General features: G+C 32.9%; 1 protein-coding gene across 1 annotated transcript; it reads right to left on the bottom strand.

Moving 5' to 3' along the window:
* Positions 1–1,518: 1,518 nt before the first annotated feature.
* Positions 1,519–19,244, bottom strand: LOC114332958 (GPI transamidase component PIG-S). The gene is made up of 4 exons (XM_028282766.2): positions 19,082–19,244; positions 15,939–16,634; positions 10,107–10,401; positions 1,519–1,718 (listed from the first exon to the last, which is right to left on the bottom strand). The coding sequence occupies exons 1-4, from the start codon at positions 19,131–19,133 to the stop codon at positions 1,613–1,615; spliced, it is 1,149 nt and encodes a 382-aa protein (XP_028138567.1). The 5' UTR covers positions 19,134–19,244; the 3' UTR covers positions 1,519–1,612.
* Between the last annotated feature and the right edge of the window lie 299 nt (positions 19,245–19,543).

Raw genomic sequence — 19,543 nt, 5'->3', positions numbered from 1 at the left:
GTGCAAACCATTTTTGAAAATGTCAATATACAAGGTGTTGTTTCAAGATCACAATTACTTTATGTTTTTTTGTTAATCCGGACCTGGATTTTTCTTGTGATTAATAATTGGGTCTTTCCAATGTGGTAAATAAATATTGATTCATTTTAAAAGGAGTATTTATTCAATAAATTTAATAATTTATAATTAAAAGTTAATAATACCTGCTTTTTAATGTGGAGTTCTTAAAAAAATTCAATATAATTTCAAAATTAGTCAAAAAATTTTCTGGCCGAAAAATCGAAGCGAACTATTAGACTTAGTTTTTGTGCTCTTTTCAAATATGCAAACATATTTTCAAAATTTCAATATACAGGGTGTTGTTTTAAGGTCACAATTATTTTATAATTTTTTGTTAATACGGACCTGGATTTTTCTTGTGATTAGTATGTCGGTCGTTTGGGTTTTGAATGAGAGATATGTGTACCAAATATTAAAAAAATATACAGGGTGGTTCTAAAGTTATGGCTTAGGAAAGAAATGAGCAAAATCGATAGTAACTCGGATATAAAAGTCGGTAGGGCAAAAAATTTAGTATATCTAGAACCGCCTTGGTGACCTCTATTCACCATTAAAGTATTTCAGTTTCCCAATGAAACACCCTGTATAATAATGCTATTGTTAATAAAACAAAAAGAATTGTAAATAAATTGATAAAACTATATATAAAACTTGCACTTGAACTTTAATAAAAATCCCTCATGGTTGATTCACAATATTATTGCCCCGTTTTTTTTGGGGGACAAATTCTCAAGTATTTTCTCATAATGTTTATACTTTTACGGATACATTAAACACAGCTATAACATTCTCTCACTTTCAAAAACGTCATTTTGTATATTAATTAGTTTAGTTTTTAAAGGAATTGTATTTTAAGAATGTAAATATTTGCACATAATAAAATATACATTAATTTTCTGTGTAGATATATATTTTTAATGTAACCCATTAACCAACTGTATCTTACCTATTTTAAGGGGGGGGGGGTATATTTTGCAAATTTAATGAAATTACGTAACTTCAAGAATACTCTCTAAAAATTTCAGATTGATCGGAGCGAAATTACCCGAAATACAGCATATTGGATATCCCTAACTTTGAGTCACAGCATCGTCGAGCCAGCACGCTTGAGCGTAGTGAGAAACGTTCAACAGCTGTTCCCCTTTTCTTTTGTAACTTACTCCGCGATTCAAAAACATATTCCGGTGTGCATCACTTTACGATTTGACAGACAAAAAAGAGATTGAAAATAAAGTTTGTCAAGGCGTTTTTCTCAAAACTGCCTTTTTCAAAGGCATTGGACATTACAACTCAAAAACTACTTGACCCATCCACCTGAAATTTTGCAAAGGTTTCTGTAGACATTTCGTGAGGTAACTCTGTTGAGGTATTTTTTGTTTAGTACGTACATTTCCTCTATTATCTTTTGTCAAACATTGCTATATTTCCGTATTCTCAGTATATTTCCAAAATAAAAAATTATATATAAAATTGAATTATTTATTGTGTAGAAAAATTTACAAACCATATTTTTAAGTTCTAAATGACACATATCGCGCACGATGAAAACGAATTACTCAATCTTCTGTTTTTTCTTAAATATCCACTTCCTAAGCGTAAACAAGGACATAAATACTGGAATCATTATTGGCAAAAACAGTGGAATGTAAACAGCATATCTAAAAATAGAAGAAATATTAAAATATATAAGGTATTATACACTCACCGGCACAAAATTCCGCCATCCAAAAGTTTTGATTAAGTTTGACAATTTATAACTTTATTATTTGTAATCCGATTTTAAAGATTATGGCATCAATTTGTAGGTACATGTATTGATAAATATTTGCTTACAGGGCATTATACAGGGGTGAATGGAAACGTTGTATTTTCTCCTAACTTTAAAAAATGATGTGGAAAAATTGAAGAGCTGATTTTGTTTCATAGTCCTGTCATATTATCCCGGAGACATCACTAAAATTTTGTTTTTGATTTATCCGAATATCTCTTTGCTTGTAAGAGCTGTACAATTTTTTGTAAATAAAAACACTGATTTACTCATAAACAAAAATATATTAAATAAAGGTTGGATTGATAATATTGGAATGGCCCGCATGCAGTTCAGATCTCAATACTATTGAGCATTTATGGGATGAATTAAAAATAGCTATTGGTACAGTTAGTTATAGTTATGGCCCCGGTAGAGGAATATAGGGCTATTCCCCAGGCAAGCATAACACATCTTTATTCGATGCCAAGCAGATTGCGAGCACTCGTTGCTACGAGAGGTGGGCATACCCGCTATTTAATTGTTTTGTTTTGTTGTTAATTTTTCTTTGTGTTGTTAATTTTAGTGCGTTTGATATTTCTAATTAAATAAACCTTCAAAGCAGTGTTTTTATTTACAAGAAAAGAGATATTCGGATAATTCAAAAAACAAAATCTCAGGGATACCTCCAGGATAATACAAAAGGAGTATGAAACAAAATCAGCCCTCCAATAAGTTATATAAGGGGATGAAGGAGTTTGGGGTGTGAGAGTCAGGATATATAGGGGTTTTGCTCGTACTGGAACTTCAACTGTAAATAATGGGAAGCACCTTACACATCGGGGTTGAATAATAATAGGCACAAACTTTACTGTGAGCGGTATAATCACCGAAAGAAACAGAAACAAACTACATTATTAAAACTAGATTACTAATATATAGTTTAATGGTTCCTCACTGCTCGGAGCGCAAACAGGATAAAAGGAACTCTCGGGAGTCAGCCGTTGGGAGAACCTACGTCACTTGGTCGGCAGGGTTGCCAAATATAATTCTTATTACAGTTATAAATTGTCAGACTTTTACTGTCAAATATTTAAAATTGTCACTGTCTGACTGACAGTATGCTGACAATATTCTATTCGACTGAGTGCGTTGTATGACAAAGATAGATTTGGAAATATTACCACGGACATTGTAAGTAAGTAAGGTATGCTTTATTGTCAAAAATTTTTACCAATTTGTGGACAAAGCTTATAAAAAATAAAAAATACAATAAAAAACAAAAAATAGTAAAAAAAAACTGGACACGGACATTGTGTTCATTTTTTTCGAATCCTGAGAAAACCAATAAATATTTTTGAAAAATTTAAACGCAGAACGAAAGACTATATTATTACCGAGGGCCGAAAGTCCCTTAGAATAAATAAAAAGGTTATTTTGAATGAGATATTTTAAATTAAATATCACACTAAATTTTCTCTTAGTTTTTCACCCCTGTAACTTATTAAAATAAACATTATAGAAGTTCTCAGGGACTTTCGGCCCTCGCCAATATCGTAATTTTTCATTCTGCGTTTAATTTTTTTTAAAAATGCTTATTAGTTTTCTCAGGATTCGAAAAAAATGAATCCCCATTTGAATAGCATTGCAGCTGAAAATACGTACCTATCCTCTTAAGCCGTAGTAACGATGTTCAAAATTGTAAGCGTTCCATATTAACAATATATTATTAAAAAATCACTTGAAACACTTTTCCTCTTTTCTCGATTGAGTATTAGTTTTTGTTGTACATATAAATTATTATTACAATCACTGAATACGTAGTTAGTGAAAAAATTATCAGTAGTAATTGCACAAGAGCTTTGAAATTATTGAATTTTTCCCGAGTGACACTTTGACAGTTTTAATTTCACGAGCCGAAGGCGAGTGAAATTATGTCAAAGTGTCACGAGAGCAAAAATTCTATATTAATTTCAGAGCTCGAGTGCAATTTGTTGCGATTATTTCATGAATAAAACTGTTTAAAACCAAAATTTTATTGTAAATTATTTATGTAAGTACAAATTAGTACCATTAAACACACAGTTTTTATAAATATTTTACGATTGAAAGTCATCACTTTTATAATTTTTAAAACATTAATTGTCATTAATGTCACTGAATGTATTTTTTCGTAGCAACGAAGGGCATCTGACGTAATATACTTAACGACGGGAGATTATTAAAAATTATCACCTTAATTTGCATTTCTGTAGCTTACTATTGGTCAGAATCTCCTATGAATGAAATAATCACATTTATTAACTGAATTAATAATTTGCAATTATAAAAATAACAGTTATCCAAGAACATTCATTTTCAAGTAGAATGACATTCTAGTAATGTTTACATATCCATACCAGTGTGAATTTTACTACACGTAATTTGCCGTGTAAAGACAGAAAAAGTAGGGATACCCGTAAAATATTTGCGAATTATGTACCGATGGCCTTAAGAAGACAGATGGCCTCAAAAATACCTAGAAAAATTAAATTGGCTGCCTACAAAACACTAATAAGACCAGTGCTAACATGATTCAGAAACTTGGTCACTTACACCAAATACTATTGACTGTAATAGAGCTTTTCATTCACAGTCATTTGTTTCGAGCTTCTGTCATATGTTGAATAATCCCTGTATATTAATATTATACACAGACAATCGATGAAAAGCCCTATACATACAACTCTTGACATTTCCCATTAATTTTGAGGAAGCAAAAAAATAGCGCCATATAGCGGTATGAGTAGGATAACCAGAGCAATCTAACCTTACATTTATAAAATTGCTTTATTATTGTTTTTGTATAAGTGTTTGAACTATTTTTATTTTAATTTAATTTAGCAAAATTAGCTCGTTATTCAAAAATTTATAAAATTAAATTTGAATATTTACGTCAAATTTTACGTTGTCAAAACGTAATTCAACTCAAGCCGACAGAGGCGCTAGTGGCAACGTGCTTCCAAATTTCTGTGGGAGTTGGATGTATTACAGTCAATAGTATTTGTTTACACAGAATGACCAAGAACTGTTCAAACGTTTTCAGCGAAAAATCCTAAGAATATATGGAGGGATAAAAGAACAAGGTTGGTGACGCAGGCGTTACAACTTTGAGTTATATAGAAGTTTTGTGAGAAACTGGCGTTGTAAATTTCATAAAGGTAGCCCGCCTCATAGGCGAAGCAATAAAGCACTAAAATCGGCCTTACCTCCGAAAAAAAAACGACAAGACGGATCTTAATAATTCTTTTTGCATTCGATTCGTGAATGCGCCAGGAAACTTTGTGATCCCTAGCCATGAGATAATATTGAAAAACTGCATACAAAAAATGGATTCTTAAAGTGCATCTCAAACAGACAATAAAAAAAAATTCAGAACTTGTCAATTATCGACGGAAATGAGTTAAATTTTGTTACTCGGGGGTTTCTGGGGTCGCTGAAAACGAATATGACGTCGTAAGTGATCTCCGGACTACCTGGTGCCCAGGGTACCTACTGTTTACCTCGTCTTGTGGAGTTTTCGGCAAATTCATTAAAAAATTAGTCAAAAATCATGACTTTGAAGTTTTTGGGTCGCTGACGAGGAATATGACATCGGAAGTGATCTACGGAGTATCTGGTACCCAGGGTACCTACTGTTTACCTCGTTTTCTGGAGTTTTATACAAATTCATTAAAAAATTAGTCAAAATTCATTACTTTGAAGTTTTTGGGTCGCTGACGACGAATATGACATCGGAAGTGATCTACGGAGTATCTGGTACCCATGGTACCTACTGTTTACCTCGTTTTCTGGAGTTTTATACAAATTCATTAAAAAATTAGTCAAAATTCATTACTCGGGGGGTTTTTGGGGTTTCTGACGACGAATATGACGTCGGTAGTGATCTCCGGAGTACCTGGTGTTCAGGGTACCCACTGTTTACCTCGTCTTCTGGAGTTTTCGGCAAATTCATTAAAAAATTAGTCACAAATCATTGGTCACGAGATAAACAGTAGGTATCCTGGGCATCAGATACTCCGGAGATCACTTCCGATGTCATATTCGTCGTCAGAGACCCCAAAAACCCCCCGAGTAATGGATTTTCCTCCACAAGAGGAGGTAAATAGTAGGTACCCTGGGCACCAGGTACTCCGGAGATCACTTACGACGTCATATTCGTTTTCAGCGACCCCAAAAACCCCCGGGTAACAAAATTGAACTCATTTCTGTCGATAATTGACGAGTTCTGAATTTTTGAAGTTATACTTCTTTAGGCGCGATTGAGATTGAGGGTGAATTTATATCGATCTGCGCGCATGCGCACACCGACAGTTTGGTATTAGTCTTTATACGGGCTCTGATTGGGTGTTGAAATGAGCTGTCAATAATTGTTCAATATGGAGGTTATCGGTAAACAAAAATGTTGTATAATATATTAGTTTTTATTGTTGTGAGGACAGAAATAAAATCAAAATAATTATAGTGACTTTTTAAATAGTTTTGAAAAGTCACAGGTACGTAATTCTAAATGTTTCAGTTGTATTCCAATAAAATATTATCTTCATACCTATTTGGAAAATGTAAAAAAATAATGTATGTACTTACCTAGTACTTGCTATGCTGTACCCCTAGTAGGCAATGCTTTAATTTACATAATCTGATTACGAACAAACTTTCTACAAATTTTCATCTAATGTATCGTTTTCTTACTCTATATATTGTTGTATTTTAATTCGACAAAAATCAAACTAATATAAATTCATATAAACAAAATGTCAAAAAGTTGTTCAGTTTGTGTATATTCCCACATGACGTATACGCGAAGGTGGTGCAGTTTGAAATCGCTTCGACTCTCGTACGGCGGGATACACGGGAAGTAGGTTCAGGCCCAATGCAAGTTATATCATTTTCTTTATTTTTTTTATAGATTTTATGATTGTAAGTATATTATTATATAATTTTTTTCAGAAAATACGTATTTAATTAAAAATTTTGGCAACAATTATTGTTCAGAAATCATTTGTGGCATTTTCAATGTGTTTGTGTCTGTTTTATTCTTTTATTTTTTTAATTTTTGGTATTGTTTTAATAAAAATTTTTGGAAAGTAGTAGAGAAACTGTTTAAAGTATATTGATTTCGTTGAAATCATATAATAGAAGTATAACTTCTTACGTGCGTACAAAGTACACACATTCTTTTTTTTTATTGTCTGTTTGAGATGCACTTAAGAATGCATTTTTTGTATGCAGTTTTTCAATATTATATTATGGCTAGGGGTCACAAAGTTTCCTGGCGCATTCACGAATCGAATGCAAAAGGAATTATTAAGATCCGTCTTGTCTTTTTTTTTCGGAGGTTCAGTGCTTTATTGCTTCGACTATCAGATGGATAGGGCATGTAATCAGGCGAGAGGAAGATGCCATAGTCAAAAAAGTTTTTGACCGAAGAGGGCCGATAGGACAACGAGCAAGAGGAAGACCGAGACTTCGGTACCAAGACAACATAGAAACTGATTTAAAATCTATTGGAATTAGAGCATGGAGAAGAGTTGCCAGAGACAGGGGCGAATGGAGGTTTGTTCTGAAGAAGGCTTTGGCTCATAAAGAGCTGTAACGCCACTTATGATGATGATGTTTCAATAATATAAAAATGTATTGTAGGTCGGTTTGTTCCTGTAGTTGCTGATAATGGCTCTGTTGAGCAGAGGTGCAACCAGGATGATCTTAAGGGGGGTTTCAAATACTTAATGGTCTCTGGGGGTATGGAACAGGAATGCTGTTACTAATCGTATGGGGCTCAAAGTACATCCAAATGGGGGGGGTTATAACCCCCGAACCCTCTCCCCCCGGGTTACGTCTATGCTGTTGAGCCGAAACACGTCCAAATATTTTAACCTTACAATTGTGTTTAATCAATGTTGTGGTTCATCTTGTGGAGAGTACTTCAGTATTATATTTATTTTTTTGGAGGGACAATACATGAGCGAGTATTTAAAATCGGATTAATTTGGAACAAAATAACTGATGACAACTGCAAAAATTAAAATAAACTTACGTGCATAGAAATCGGCCCACTTAAAAATTTGGTCATTTTTGATGTCTCATATTTATTAAACCTGTTGGCCGATTTTCGTGATTTTTTGAACATGTTATAGCCTGATTCTTTATCAACACGGCTGTAATAATATTGTTGCTAAACAGGTAAATTTTCATTGTATACCGGGTGTACCAATCAAACTGTGTTTTTTTCTCAAAGTTCGCATCACCCTGTGGAATATTCTAGCAGTTATAAAATACTGAAATTAAAACCCAACTATAGCCTCAGGTTTTCTTAACATTCTGTATTTTGAATAATTCGTTTATGTTGAATAATAAAAAAGTTAGGTACTTTAACAACTAGACATGTTCTTCATCAATACACGGTGTTTCTAAATAAATCCGACAAACTTTAAGGGGTAATTCTGCATGAAAAAATGAAAAAATAAAAATTGACAGTTGGCCTTATGAACGTATGTGCGCAAATGTTTCATTTCCGAAATACGAGATGTTAAATTTTTTCTTACAAACTGACGATTTATTTTATTGCTTTAAAACCGGTTGAGATATGCCAATGAAATTTGGTGGATTTTAAGAAGTAGTTATTGCACATTTTTGACAAACAATTAAGAATTTAATATTCACCATTAGCGCGCATACGTGTAATATGACCGATCATATTACCCGTATGCACGCTAATGGCGAATATAAGATTCTTAATTTTATGTCCAAAAATCCGCAATAACTATCTCTTAAAACATGTCAAATTTCATTTGAATATCTCAACTGTTTTTAGAGCAATAAATAAATCGACAGTTTGTAAGAAAAAATTCAACATCCGGTATCTCGGAACGGAAACGAAACATTTGCGGACATACGTTTATCAAGCCAACTGTCATTATTTTTTCATGCAGAATTACCACTTAAACGTTGTCGCACTTATTTAGAAACACCGTTTATTGATGAAGAACATGTCTAGTTGTTAAAGTACCTAACTTTTTTATTATTTAACATAAACGAATAAATTAAAAAACAGGATGTTAAGAAAACCTGAGACTCTAGTTGGGTTTTAATTTCATTATTTTATAAATCCTTGAATATTCCACAGAGTGATGCGAACTTTGAGAAAAAAACACAGTTTGATTGGTACACCCGGTATACAATGAAAATTTACCTGTTTAGCAACAATATTATGCTTCTTTTCATGAGCATTTTTCAGTGCGTCACAAATGATATAAAAAAAGGTAAGTCTGTGATAATATACATTTTAGTGACATAACATTTTAGTTAAATCTGACAGTTGTCAAATGTTATTTGCAATTTGGCATAAAACCAAATCAATTGTGTTTATTGCATTTATAAAATGGTATTTTCTTTTATTTGTATAGTGTTTTAAATTGTTGAGATTATGTCTATTTACTATGGAATATTTACTATGGAATCTCTAACGCGAGAATTTCAGTGCCACCGTTGCATTTGGTTGTCTTTTTAAAGACAGATTACATGCTATGATTTTTTTGTGGCGGATATTCTTGAGTTGGGATTGATTTCATGTAATCGAATGAACTATCTTTTAGTAAAGTCGTCCCAGGAACGCAACTCATCAATATTGGCAATATCATTTTAAAGTCGTCTACTTTAAAATGTATAATACGTGTCTGAATTGCCGATATAAATGAGTCAGATTAAATAAATTATTAGAAGAATTTTTTACTAAGCAACAACATTTTTATTTATTTAGTATTATTTTGTATTTTGACAACGACACCCGACTTGGGCGTCGAAACGTTAATAAAATCATTTTTAGGTAAAATTGTGGCTTATTTCCCATTTAAATATACTTGATTGTTGAGATTATATTCGTAGATATATTATATAATTCGCAAATTATATTATTTTCGATTATAGCGCCACCTATTGACAACTAGAATAAATGTTATAAATGTCACCGACGAAATGTAATCACCGACGTGCGTTTTTTTCTGTCACATACAATTTAATGCGTTAGAAAGAAATCGAAAAACTGTGACGCACTGAAAGATCCTCATGAGAAAAAGCATATTACAGTCGTGTTGTTAAAGAATCAGGCTATAACATGTTCCAAAAATCACGAAAATTAGTTAACAGGTGGAAATATGAGATATCAAAAATGACCAAATTTTTAAGTGGGCCGATTTCTATGCACGTAAGTTTATGTCTCTCTACAGTTTGGATGTTTGTACATAATATAGAAAAGTCTTACTTTTGGTCTTCAGGAAAATATAACAATGACAGCAATGATGGATCGCTAAAGGCTTCTTCTGAATTTTTAAACGCAACCTTTGCATACTTCAATCCTTGGTCGACATCTTTCTCTAGAAACTCTTGAGCCAAGTCGGCGTTATCAACTGCAACACTAATTTTTTCGCCAACATCCTCACTAATGACTATACTCTTGATTTCTGATAGTAATTCAGCTAGCGATCTTAAAGTTCTACGTGTGGACGCGATCATTTCTGTTGCTTTACGCATTTTTAGCTCATAAATGTTGTCTACATCTATAATTAATATTATAAATTAAAAACAAATTTTTATACAAAAAAACTTCAATTCAATACAAGAAGGATTTAACAAATTATATGCCCTAACCCTAGAGAGTACTGCCGAAAAGCATGAACACACTACATTTAGACTCCCTATAGAGTTAATAATTAATAATATAGTTTTAATCCTATAGAGTTAATTTGGAGACAACCAAAACCAAGTATAAGGAGTCAACTAAATTTGAAACGAAGATAATTGAGGTAATTAAAAAAGAAGTATCTAATATTACCAAAGAAGACTGGCAGGAAAGAATTGATAAAATGATCAAAGTTGAAGAATACTATAATATTCCACATTAAAGGTGGAAGTAAGTTTATTCTTGAATTGAATGATGATAGTGACAGAAAATATGAAAGAAGAGAAAATTAATTAAGTGCACAAGCAGAGAAAATTAATTAAGTGCTTAAGCATTTTAAGTGATTCTACTGTTCTGCTATATAGGCCAGGACGGATCTGTGAAAAAAGGTCTATTTTTGGATGTGCGAGGTGGCATTCGGATTTTTGCAGATAAAGTTAGGTGACAGCTTCAATAATAATAATTGACTTATGCTCCTTCCCAAATATGCCCGGAACATTAATAAAAAAAATTAAAATATTTAAAAATTTCGAAAAACATATTTTTTTTTTCAACTTTCTTTGCTTATAACTTTAAAACGATTCATTTTGGAAAAAAGTCTAGAGAAATAAAATAAAGATAATTAAATTTGGTATGATATACGACTGGTTTAAAATGTCTTAAAGTATTACCCTTTCTGCAAAATAGCAATAAATACAAAATAAGGGGGCAAAATAAGACTGTTTTTATTTAATGTTTTTCAACCACTTTGGTTGCACTTAAAACCTTCGTAATTCGCTTAGAAAATTCTTACAACGTACTTAATCCGTCCACCAAATTTCATTAAAATCGACTTAATAGATTTTGCATAATAATTTTGCAATCTAAATTTTTTTAAAAAAGTTAAAAGTTTTTTAAAACTTTCTGAACAAAAAGTAGACCATTTAGAAGATTGCTAATTTTTTTACATATAAAGAGACGCTCTACCCAGCTAATACACTTTACAGAATTAAAATTGGATTATTTAAGCAGCCTCAGCACTGTTTTAAAGTTATAAACAATTTTTTGGCCTATAAACAAATACAGTGAGAACGTTTGAGTTGGAATAAATTCATTTTTCAGTTATTTATCAAATAATCATTTTTTTCTGTTTTAGGGCAACAGTAAAATGTACATATTTCGAATTAAATAAATTGTATACTTTCTTCTTTTTGTCTCAATTAATTAAATTTTTTTTTTGGCAGCCTGTATAAATAATTATGTTAATTCCCCTTATTCCCCGTTAGAGGGCGTTCTAACCATACCGCGATATAAATTATTTTAATTTATATCGAGAATCTACGGCCGTGATGGTAAAAATCTGTCTTCCTCAGAGCCTCCTTGACAACAGGTAGACCTAGAAATAGTACTATCGGAGGATGGAGGAAGACAGATTTTAATCAAAACAAAACCGTGGATTTTCTTGTTTTATTATTTTAATTATGTTAATGTCTATATTAATGAATAGAGAACTGAATAACCTTTCTAATAAGCAAGCACACTACCCCTATTCTCATTTAAAAAAATCATCGATTACGTCATCACACCCAGATGGATGACGTCACTAGTATGATATATAAGCCAAAAAATTATAATTTAAATATAAAAATCGACCTATTTCGGGATTTATCTCCAGAGCAGCTCATTCTCGAGAAAATGAATTTACTCCATCTCAAACGTCCTCACTATATTTGTTTATAAGCCGAAAAATTGTTTATAACTTTAACCCATTACCGCCCAGAATTTTTTTTTCCGTTTTTTTTTCAGAAGTTTAGCTGTTTTAGTATTATTTTATGTATAATCAGATCACATCAGGTTAGTTTTACCAGATATATCTGATAAGGTGGGAGATAATGAGTGCTACCATATGGTATCACTGGGCGGTTGGACTACATTAATTTATTAATAAGATGCAAATTCATAATAAATAGATAGGGTGAGAATACGCATAGAAATAAGTGAAATCAATTATTAAATGATGTATTTTATTGTTAAATTTGACATACAATTAGTATTACTTGGAATGATAATTAGCAAAACAGGCGACACATAGTCCTACATTGCATTTTGAACACATTGTTCTGCCAAAGGATTTGCAATTGGACCCTGCACAACGACGTCTATTACATGGAGCAACATAGTGATGCAAACCATCAAAACGTAATTCAGGCAACATCAATCTAGGATAGGAAGATCTGGCTGGACCTGGACTCTTTGGGGCTACTCCATATTTTGACAAATATACTTGGACTATTTCTCTCCTAAACTCTAAGTTCGAAGTTTTAGGATTTATTTTTCTATACAAAAACCAGGCATTATTTACTGCTGTATCTATAATCCAAGTAAAAATAGACCAATACCATTTCTTGCTTCGTATATTTATTCTACAGTTTGAAATATTCTCATCCATGAGATCAGTTCCCCCCATATTACGATTGTATTCAGACACACAATTTGGACGATCTACCATAATATGTTTCTTTTCGACCTGAGAGTATCTTTTTACTGGTGCAACTGGATATACCCCCGCACTTGTAGAAGCTATCGTAACAACTGAGTTGTCTAGCCAACGCACGAGAAGTATGCCTGTGTTTCTTTCCAAGACATGTTCAAAGGTACCTCGTTTCATCTTAGAAAAATTTTTTTTGTCACTCAACGGACAAGATTTTGGAACTCGATTTTCACATATGGTTCCTATTGCACCAACACCAGTATATCTAAGGTAACTGAATAGGTTCATTCCTGTAAATAAGTTATCGACATGTACTATATATGGAAGCTGATTACTCATTTCTCCTAGCATAGACACCAGAGGCGAGGCACATTTCCCAAAAAGGATTTCGTATTTCTCATTTCCTCGTGGATTTTTTCCTTGATACAGATCAAAGTCAATCAAATATCCATCAGAAGAATTCAGACACCACATTTTGTATCCGAATCTTATTGGCTTACCACGGATGAATTGCTTGCATCCATGACGACCATAATATCTGATCATTGATTCGTCAAAATCGAGATGCTGTGATGGTACAAAATGCTTTGAAAACTTGTTTTGCATTTTATCCATAAGCGGGCGTAGTTTCCATACTTTATCTGATGCATCGATTTGTGTGTTGTCGGCAAAGTGAATAAATCGTTGTATTTGTAAAAAACGGTTTCGTCGCATAGCATTAGAAACGAGTACATTTTTTGCATCATCTTTCACGTCCCAGTACATTCGTTTAGATGGCAACATGTTATAACCACTTAGTATCAATATTCCTAGAAAACATTTTATCTCGGATGCAGTAATATTGGGCTCAGGTTGATTACAGAAGAGAGCATATTTCTGAGTTTCCTTTGTTATGTATTCTATGATGTCTGCATCAACGAACAATTCAAACATGTCTACACACGACATTCCTTGAAACTGATTGTACTCTGGATCAGGGAATTTACAAGATGCAGGTTCCAGATCCCCTTCAATCCATGAATAGTCATTTTTTTTGCAGCCAAGATGATTGTTGATCCATTCATCCTGATAATCTGTTGGAGGCTGAGCTTTGCTTGGTTGACCATGACTTGATGTATCTGGGGAAGTATCGGCGTCTACAGGATCCGGCTCACTTACGATCCGAGTATTATTTATGAGTTTTACTTCTGCTGGTGCGCGTAGTTGACGTCCTGTAAGATTGTGTGTCATGCCTCCCTCATTTTCGTCTGCAGAATCTTCGTCCGTATCCACACTAGGCTCGGGAGGCTCAATAAAAATCTCATCTACCTGTTCTGATAAATTACTGTCTCCCCAAACCATATCCAGAGCTTGAGATAGCGAAAAGCCTTTCCTGAAAGGAATGAAAAAACATTGCAGTGGAAACGCCCAGTGATACCATATGGTATCAAACATCAATCTGATAGACCTGTATATCCCCAAATTTATTCAGATATCTGATTTATACAATTAATACATATTTACACTTTTACTAAGCGAATACTAAAGTGAATATAGAAAATATATATTTTTACCACAGTTTACGAATGCGAACCAATAAAACACGTGACCACAAGCGTTAGACGTATAAACTGTTCGTCGCAATGGCTTGACTACAACTAGATGATCCACCTGCCGCACTCCCGCCGGTAATAACGTTTATCCCTTCCTAGATGTAACCGCTAGACGCCATTTTTGAAAGGCACTATTGTGATACCATTTGGTATCACTGGGCGTTAATGGGTTAAAACAGTGCTGAGGCCACTCAAAAAATCCGATTTTAATTTTGTAAAGTGTATTAGATAGGTAGACCGTCTCTTTATATGTAAAAAAATTAGCAAACTTCTACATGGTCTACTTTTTGTTCAGAAAGTTTTTAAAAATTTTAACTTTTTTAAAAAAATTTAGATTGCAAAATTATTATGCAAAATCTATTAAGTCGATTTTAATGAAATTTGGTGGACGGATTAAGTACGTTGTAGGAATTTTTTAAGCGAATTACGAAGGTTCTAAGTGCAACGAAAGAGGTTGAAAAACATTGAATAAAAACAGGCTTATTTTGCCCCCTTATTTTGTATTTATTGCTATTTTGCAGAAAGGGTAATAATTTAAGACATTTTAAACCAATCGTATATCATACAAAATTTAATTATCTTTATTTTATTTCTGTATTGACTTTGTTCCAAAATGAATCGTTTTAAAATTATAAGCAATGAAAGTTGATAACAATCAATGTTTTTCGAAATTTTTAAATATTTTAATTTTTTTATTAATGTTCCGAGCATATTTGAGAAGGAGCATAAGTCAATTATAATTACTGAAGTTGTCACCTAATTTTATCTGCAAAAATCCGAATGCCACCCCTCACATCCACCACAAAACAGATCCTTCCTGGTCTAATAGTTGAACGGCTTATTAGAATACCAGTTAGAGGAATATCCAGGTTTAAGGAATAGAAACTTGAGGTCCTCAAATGTTTCTACTAAGGCTATTTCAATAAGCGGGTTCGACTGTATAATATCATTTTACATTCTACTATATTTCTTACAAAAGATTAGAAGGTGAAGAGATCAATTGCTAACTGATAAGAATCCAAAAATTTATTTTTTAGAGAATATGTTTATTGGAATAGCCTTTGTGGCCAGCAAAGGTATTCCTATAACCGGGATATTCTAATAACCGACCACTGGTGGCTAGTAGAAACATTTCGGGACCTCAAGTCTTAATATTCCTCTAACCGGTATTCTAATAAGCAGGTAGACTCTTGTAGATATTCTAATAACCGATCATTGGTGGCTAGTAGAAACATTTCGGGACCTCAAGTCTTGATATTCCTCTAACCGGTATTCTAATAAGCAGGTTCGACTGTATTGCAAGAGACTTATTATTAAAAAAATCATAATAGTAATATGTAAGTACACATTTACCTGAAATATTGTCGACTTTAAACAATTTCTGCAACTGCGTGACAAATACAGATGTAATTGAATTCAAATTTGGTTTCAAAATTCCTTTTTCACATGATGCTTTATCAGAATTTACTACCAGCAAGCCACCCCATCTAGGGCTTAGAAAGGCATTAGTCTCTACTTTCTGATTGTGTTTATCGTATATGTACAATGGATGATCGCCACAAGGAGCAAAATATACGACTAGATTGATAGTTGGTCTCGGAGACATATGAGACCACAATTTACTCTCCAATGGCGTAATAATATGTGGCAATTGATCTTCTTTTAGTACAAAATGATTGTTGAGCTTTACTGGAGCGAGTCCTAAGTCTATAAGGTATAACCACTGTGACTTAATAATGAACTCTGCGATTGGAGAAATTTTTGCCAAGTAAGGGTTGAGATACTGTTCGATGTCTGCACCTATCAGTTCTACCTGGGGGTTTAAAGGATCTGGATGGACAAAGGATATGAGTATGTCATATTCTAGACTCAAAGGCATTCCATACTCTTTTTCTGTGTAATTGTTTACTTCGACTTCTTGCATTCTTGTGAGAGGCAGTGATGCTCTGTAGACTCTTGTTGTGTACCACCATATTGGTAAACCTATCACAACTAACACTATGAAATACGAAATTACACTATATATCCTATAATCACCATCTTCCTCATCTAAAAACAAAAATTGTGTTAACATTTTTTATATTTTTTTTTATACAAGGTGTCCCAAAAGTAGTAGAACGGTCGAATATTTCGCGAACTAAACAGCGGATCGGAAAACTGAAAAATACTTGTTCAATAATTTTCAAAAATCTATCCAATGACACCAAACACCAACCCCCACTACACCCCCTGGAGGTGGGGTGGGGGTAACTTTACAATCTCAAATAGAAACCCCCAGTTTTTCTTGCAGATTTGGATTTGTTCCGTAAAAGTAAGCAACTTTTATTCAAGACATTTTTTCGAACTGTGGATAGATGGCGCTATAATTGGGAAAACGATTTATCCTGATACCATAGGTAAATTATAGAAGCAGTCTAATATCTCGAGAAATACACTTCCAAATGAGAAACCAAGAAAAAAAAGGTTTTTAATACTTTTCGAAAACCTATCGAATAACACCAAACGTGACCCTCCACCTCCAACCCACCCCCAGAGGTGGGGTGGGGGGTAACTTTAAAATCTTAAATAGCAACCCCTACTTTTATTCGAAACATTTTTTAGAATTGTTGATAGATGGCGCTTTGATTGAAAAATACGATTTATTAGCGCCATCTATCAGTAATTTTAAAAAATGGGGTTGCTATTTAAAATTTTAAAGTTACCCCCCACCCCACCTCCAGGGGGTGGGTTGAAGGGTTATGTTTGGTGTTTATGGATAGGTTTTCGAAAAATAGTAAAAACCTGATTTTTCCTTTCTCATTTGGAAGTGTATTTCTTGAGATATTAGACTGTTTCTATAATTTACCTATGGTATCAGGATAAATCATTTTTCCCAATTATAGCGCCATCTATCCACAGTTCGAAAAAATGTCTTGAATAAAAGTTGCTTACTTTTACGTAGCGAATCCAAATCTGCAAGAAAAACTGGGGTTTCCTTTTGAGATTTTAAAGTTACCCCCCACCCAACCTTCAGGGGGTGTAGTGGGGGTTGGTGTTTGTTGTCATTGGATAGATTTTTGAAAATGATTGAAAACATATTTTTCAGTTTTTCGATCCGATGTTTAGTTCACGAAATATTCGACTGTTCCACTACTTTTGAGACACCCTATATAATAATTATTGTACACAATATGGCACAGCAGCCTTTCTGGACATCAGCCAGGTATTTGATAAGGTACCTATGGCACCCAGGATTACTTTATAAAATCAAAAAATCTCTACGCAACAAATACTTTGACTTATCTAAAAATCATAATATCTAAATCAAAGAGAATTTGAGACTAAAGTGGACAATGAACTATTAAACCTAAACCAAATTCAGTCAGGAGTTCCATAAGATAGTATACTGGGTCCACTTCTTTATGTACTGTATACATCCAATTCACCAACCTCTCCACAAATCACTCTTGAAACTTTCACTGATAACACAACAATATTTGCAACTAAAGAGGATCTAACATCTACAGTATTAAAACTTCTAAAACTTCTAAAACTCCTAGACCAAATCGGACAGTGGTTAAAGAAATGGAAGATAAAAGCTAATGAAACTAAGTGAACACATATAACTTTTACACTAAGGAAAGACCACTGCCCAAATATTAGCCTTGCCTTAATCAAGTCAACATGCATTAACAGCATAGGTATAGTTAAATATCTGGGGCTTCATCTTGATTCTAAATTAAACACATTTTAAAGAAGAAGAAAAAAATTGAGTTGAGAGTGAAAGAAATGAATTGGTTTATAGGCTGAAAATCTTAACTCTCAATAGGGCTTTTCACTCACAGTCATTTGTTTCGAGCTTCTGTTATGTGTCACATAATATTAATATATCTACGCCATACGTTATTGGCATGTACCAATGATACAAACCAAAGACGTATGATGTAGATATATTAATATTATGTGCGACAAGACAGAAGCTCGAAACAAATGACAATCGATGAAAAGCCCTATTGAGAACAAACTGCTCATTTATAAAACAGTCACCAGACCTATATGGACACACGGAATAAGTATGGAGTTGTGCCAGCAAATCAAATACAAAAATAATCCAAAGAACCCAATCAAAAATTCTATGTACCATCACAAATGCCCAGTGGTACATTTCCAACTAAACACTTCATAGAGACCTAAACATCCCGTTAGTCAGCACAGTTATTCAAGAAAGAGCCAACAGATACCATGAGAAATTGGAAGGCCACCCCAACCAATTAATATTACCACTACTGCAGTCACTAAACAACAGAAGATCCGAAAGATTATGGCCCATAGATCTTCAATGAAACTGAAGTGAAACCGCTGGGTGATGTACCTCATAACGCCATATTAGTGTAAATATTATAGTTTATATGAGTTATTGTGCGTTTTATCAAATTAACTTATAGAACGTGTAATTCTGTTTGTTAATAAAAATGCTTATAAAAATAAATAAATAATGATAATTATTGTGTTCTTACTTTCTGTCGCTTTTGTTGAAGGAGTTTTACCATCTTTTATCGATGCACTCATTCTTTATTTTTCATTTGTATCTAACTAATCTAATTTGTTTTTATTATTTTTTTGACGGTAGATTTAATCTAACCTCACATTATCATTTTGACATTTAAAATTCTGATGTCATCTGCACTGCAATGCAATGAATCATAAACAACAAACATGCTTTTTGTATTGATTGAATTTTCGTTAACAGAATATTATTTATTATTATTAAAGTTCCAATATTATTATATTAAATAAATCTCAATTTTTATTGTAAAATAAAATATTGTCTTTTTTACTATCACTAATTATTAAAAAATTAATATATGCAGTAGGCAGCACAGAATTATTAAGAAAAATAGATTCTTGTCCGCCTTCACCCTTTCTTTCTAGAAAAATGTTATTGATTTAACTGTTCTACTTATTCTTTGTTTAAAATA

This window comes from Diabrotica virgifera, chromosome 7, assembly GCF_917563875.1.
Source record: "Diabrotica virgifera virgifera chromosome 7, PGI_DIABVI_V3a".
NCBI classification, from domain to species: domain Eukaryota; kingdom Metazoa; phylum Arthropoda; class Insecta; order Coleoptera; family Chrysomelidae; genus Diabrotica; species Diabrotica virgifera.
Note: the sequence above shows the minus strand (reverse complement) of the source record. Positions and strands in the feature narration are given on the sequence as shown.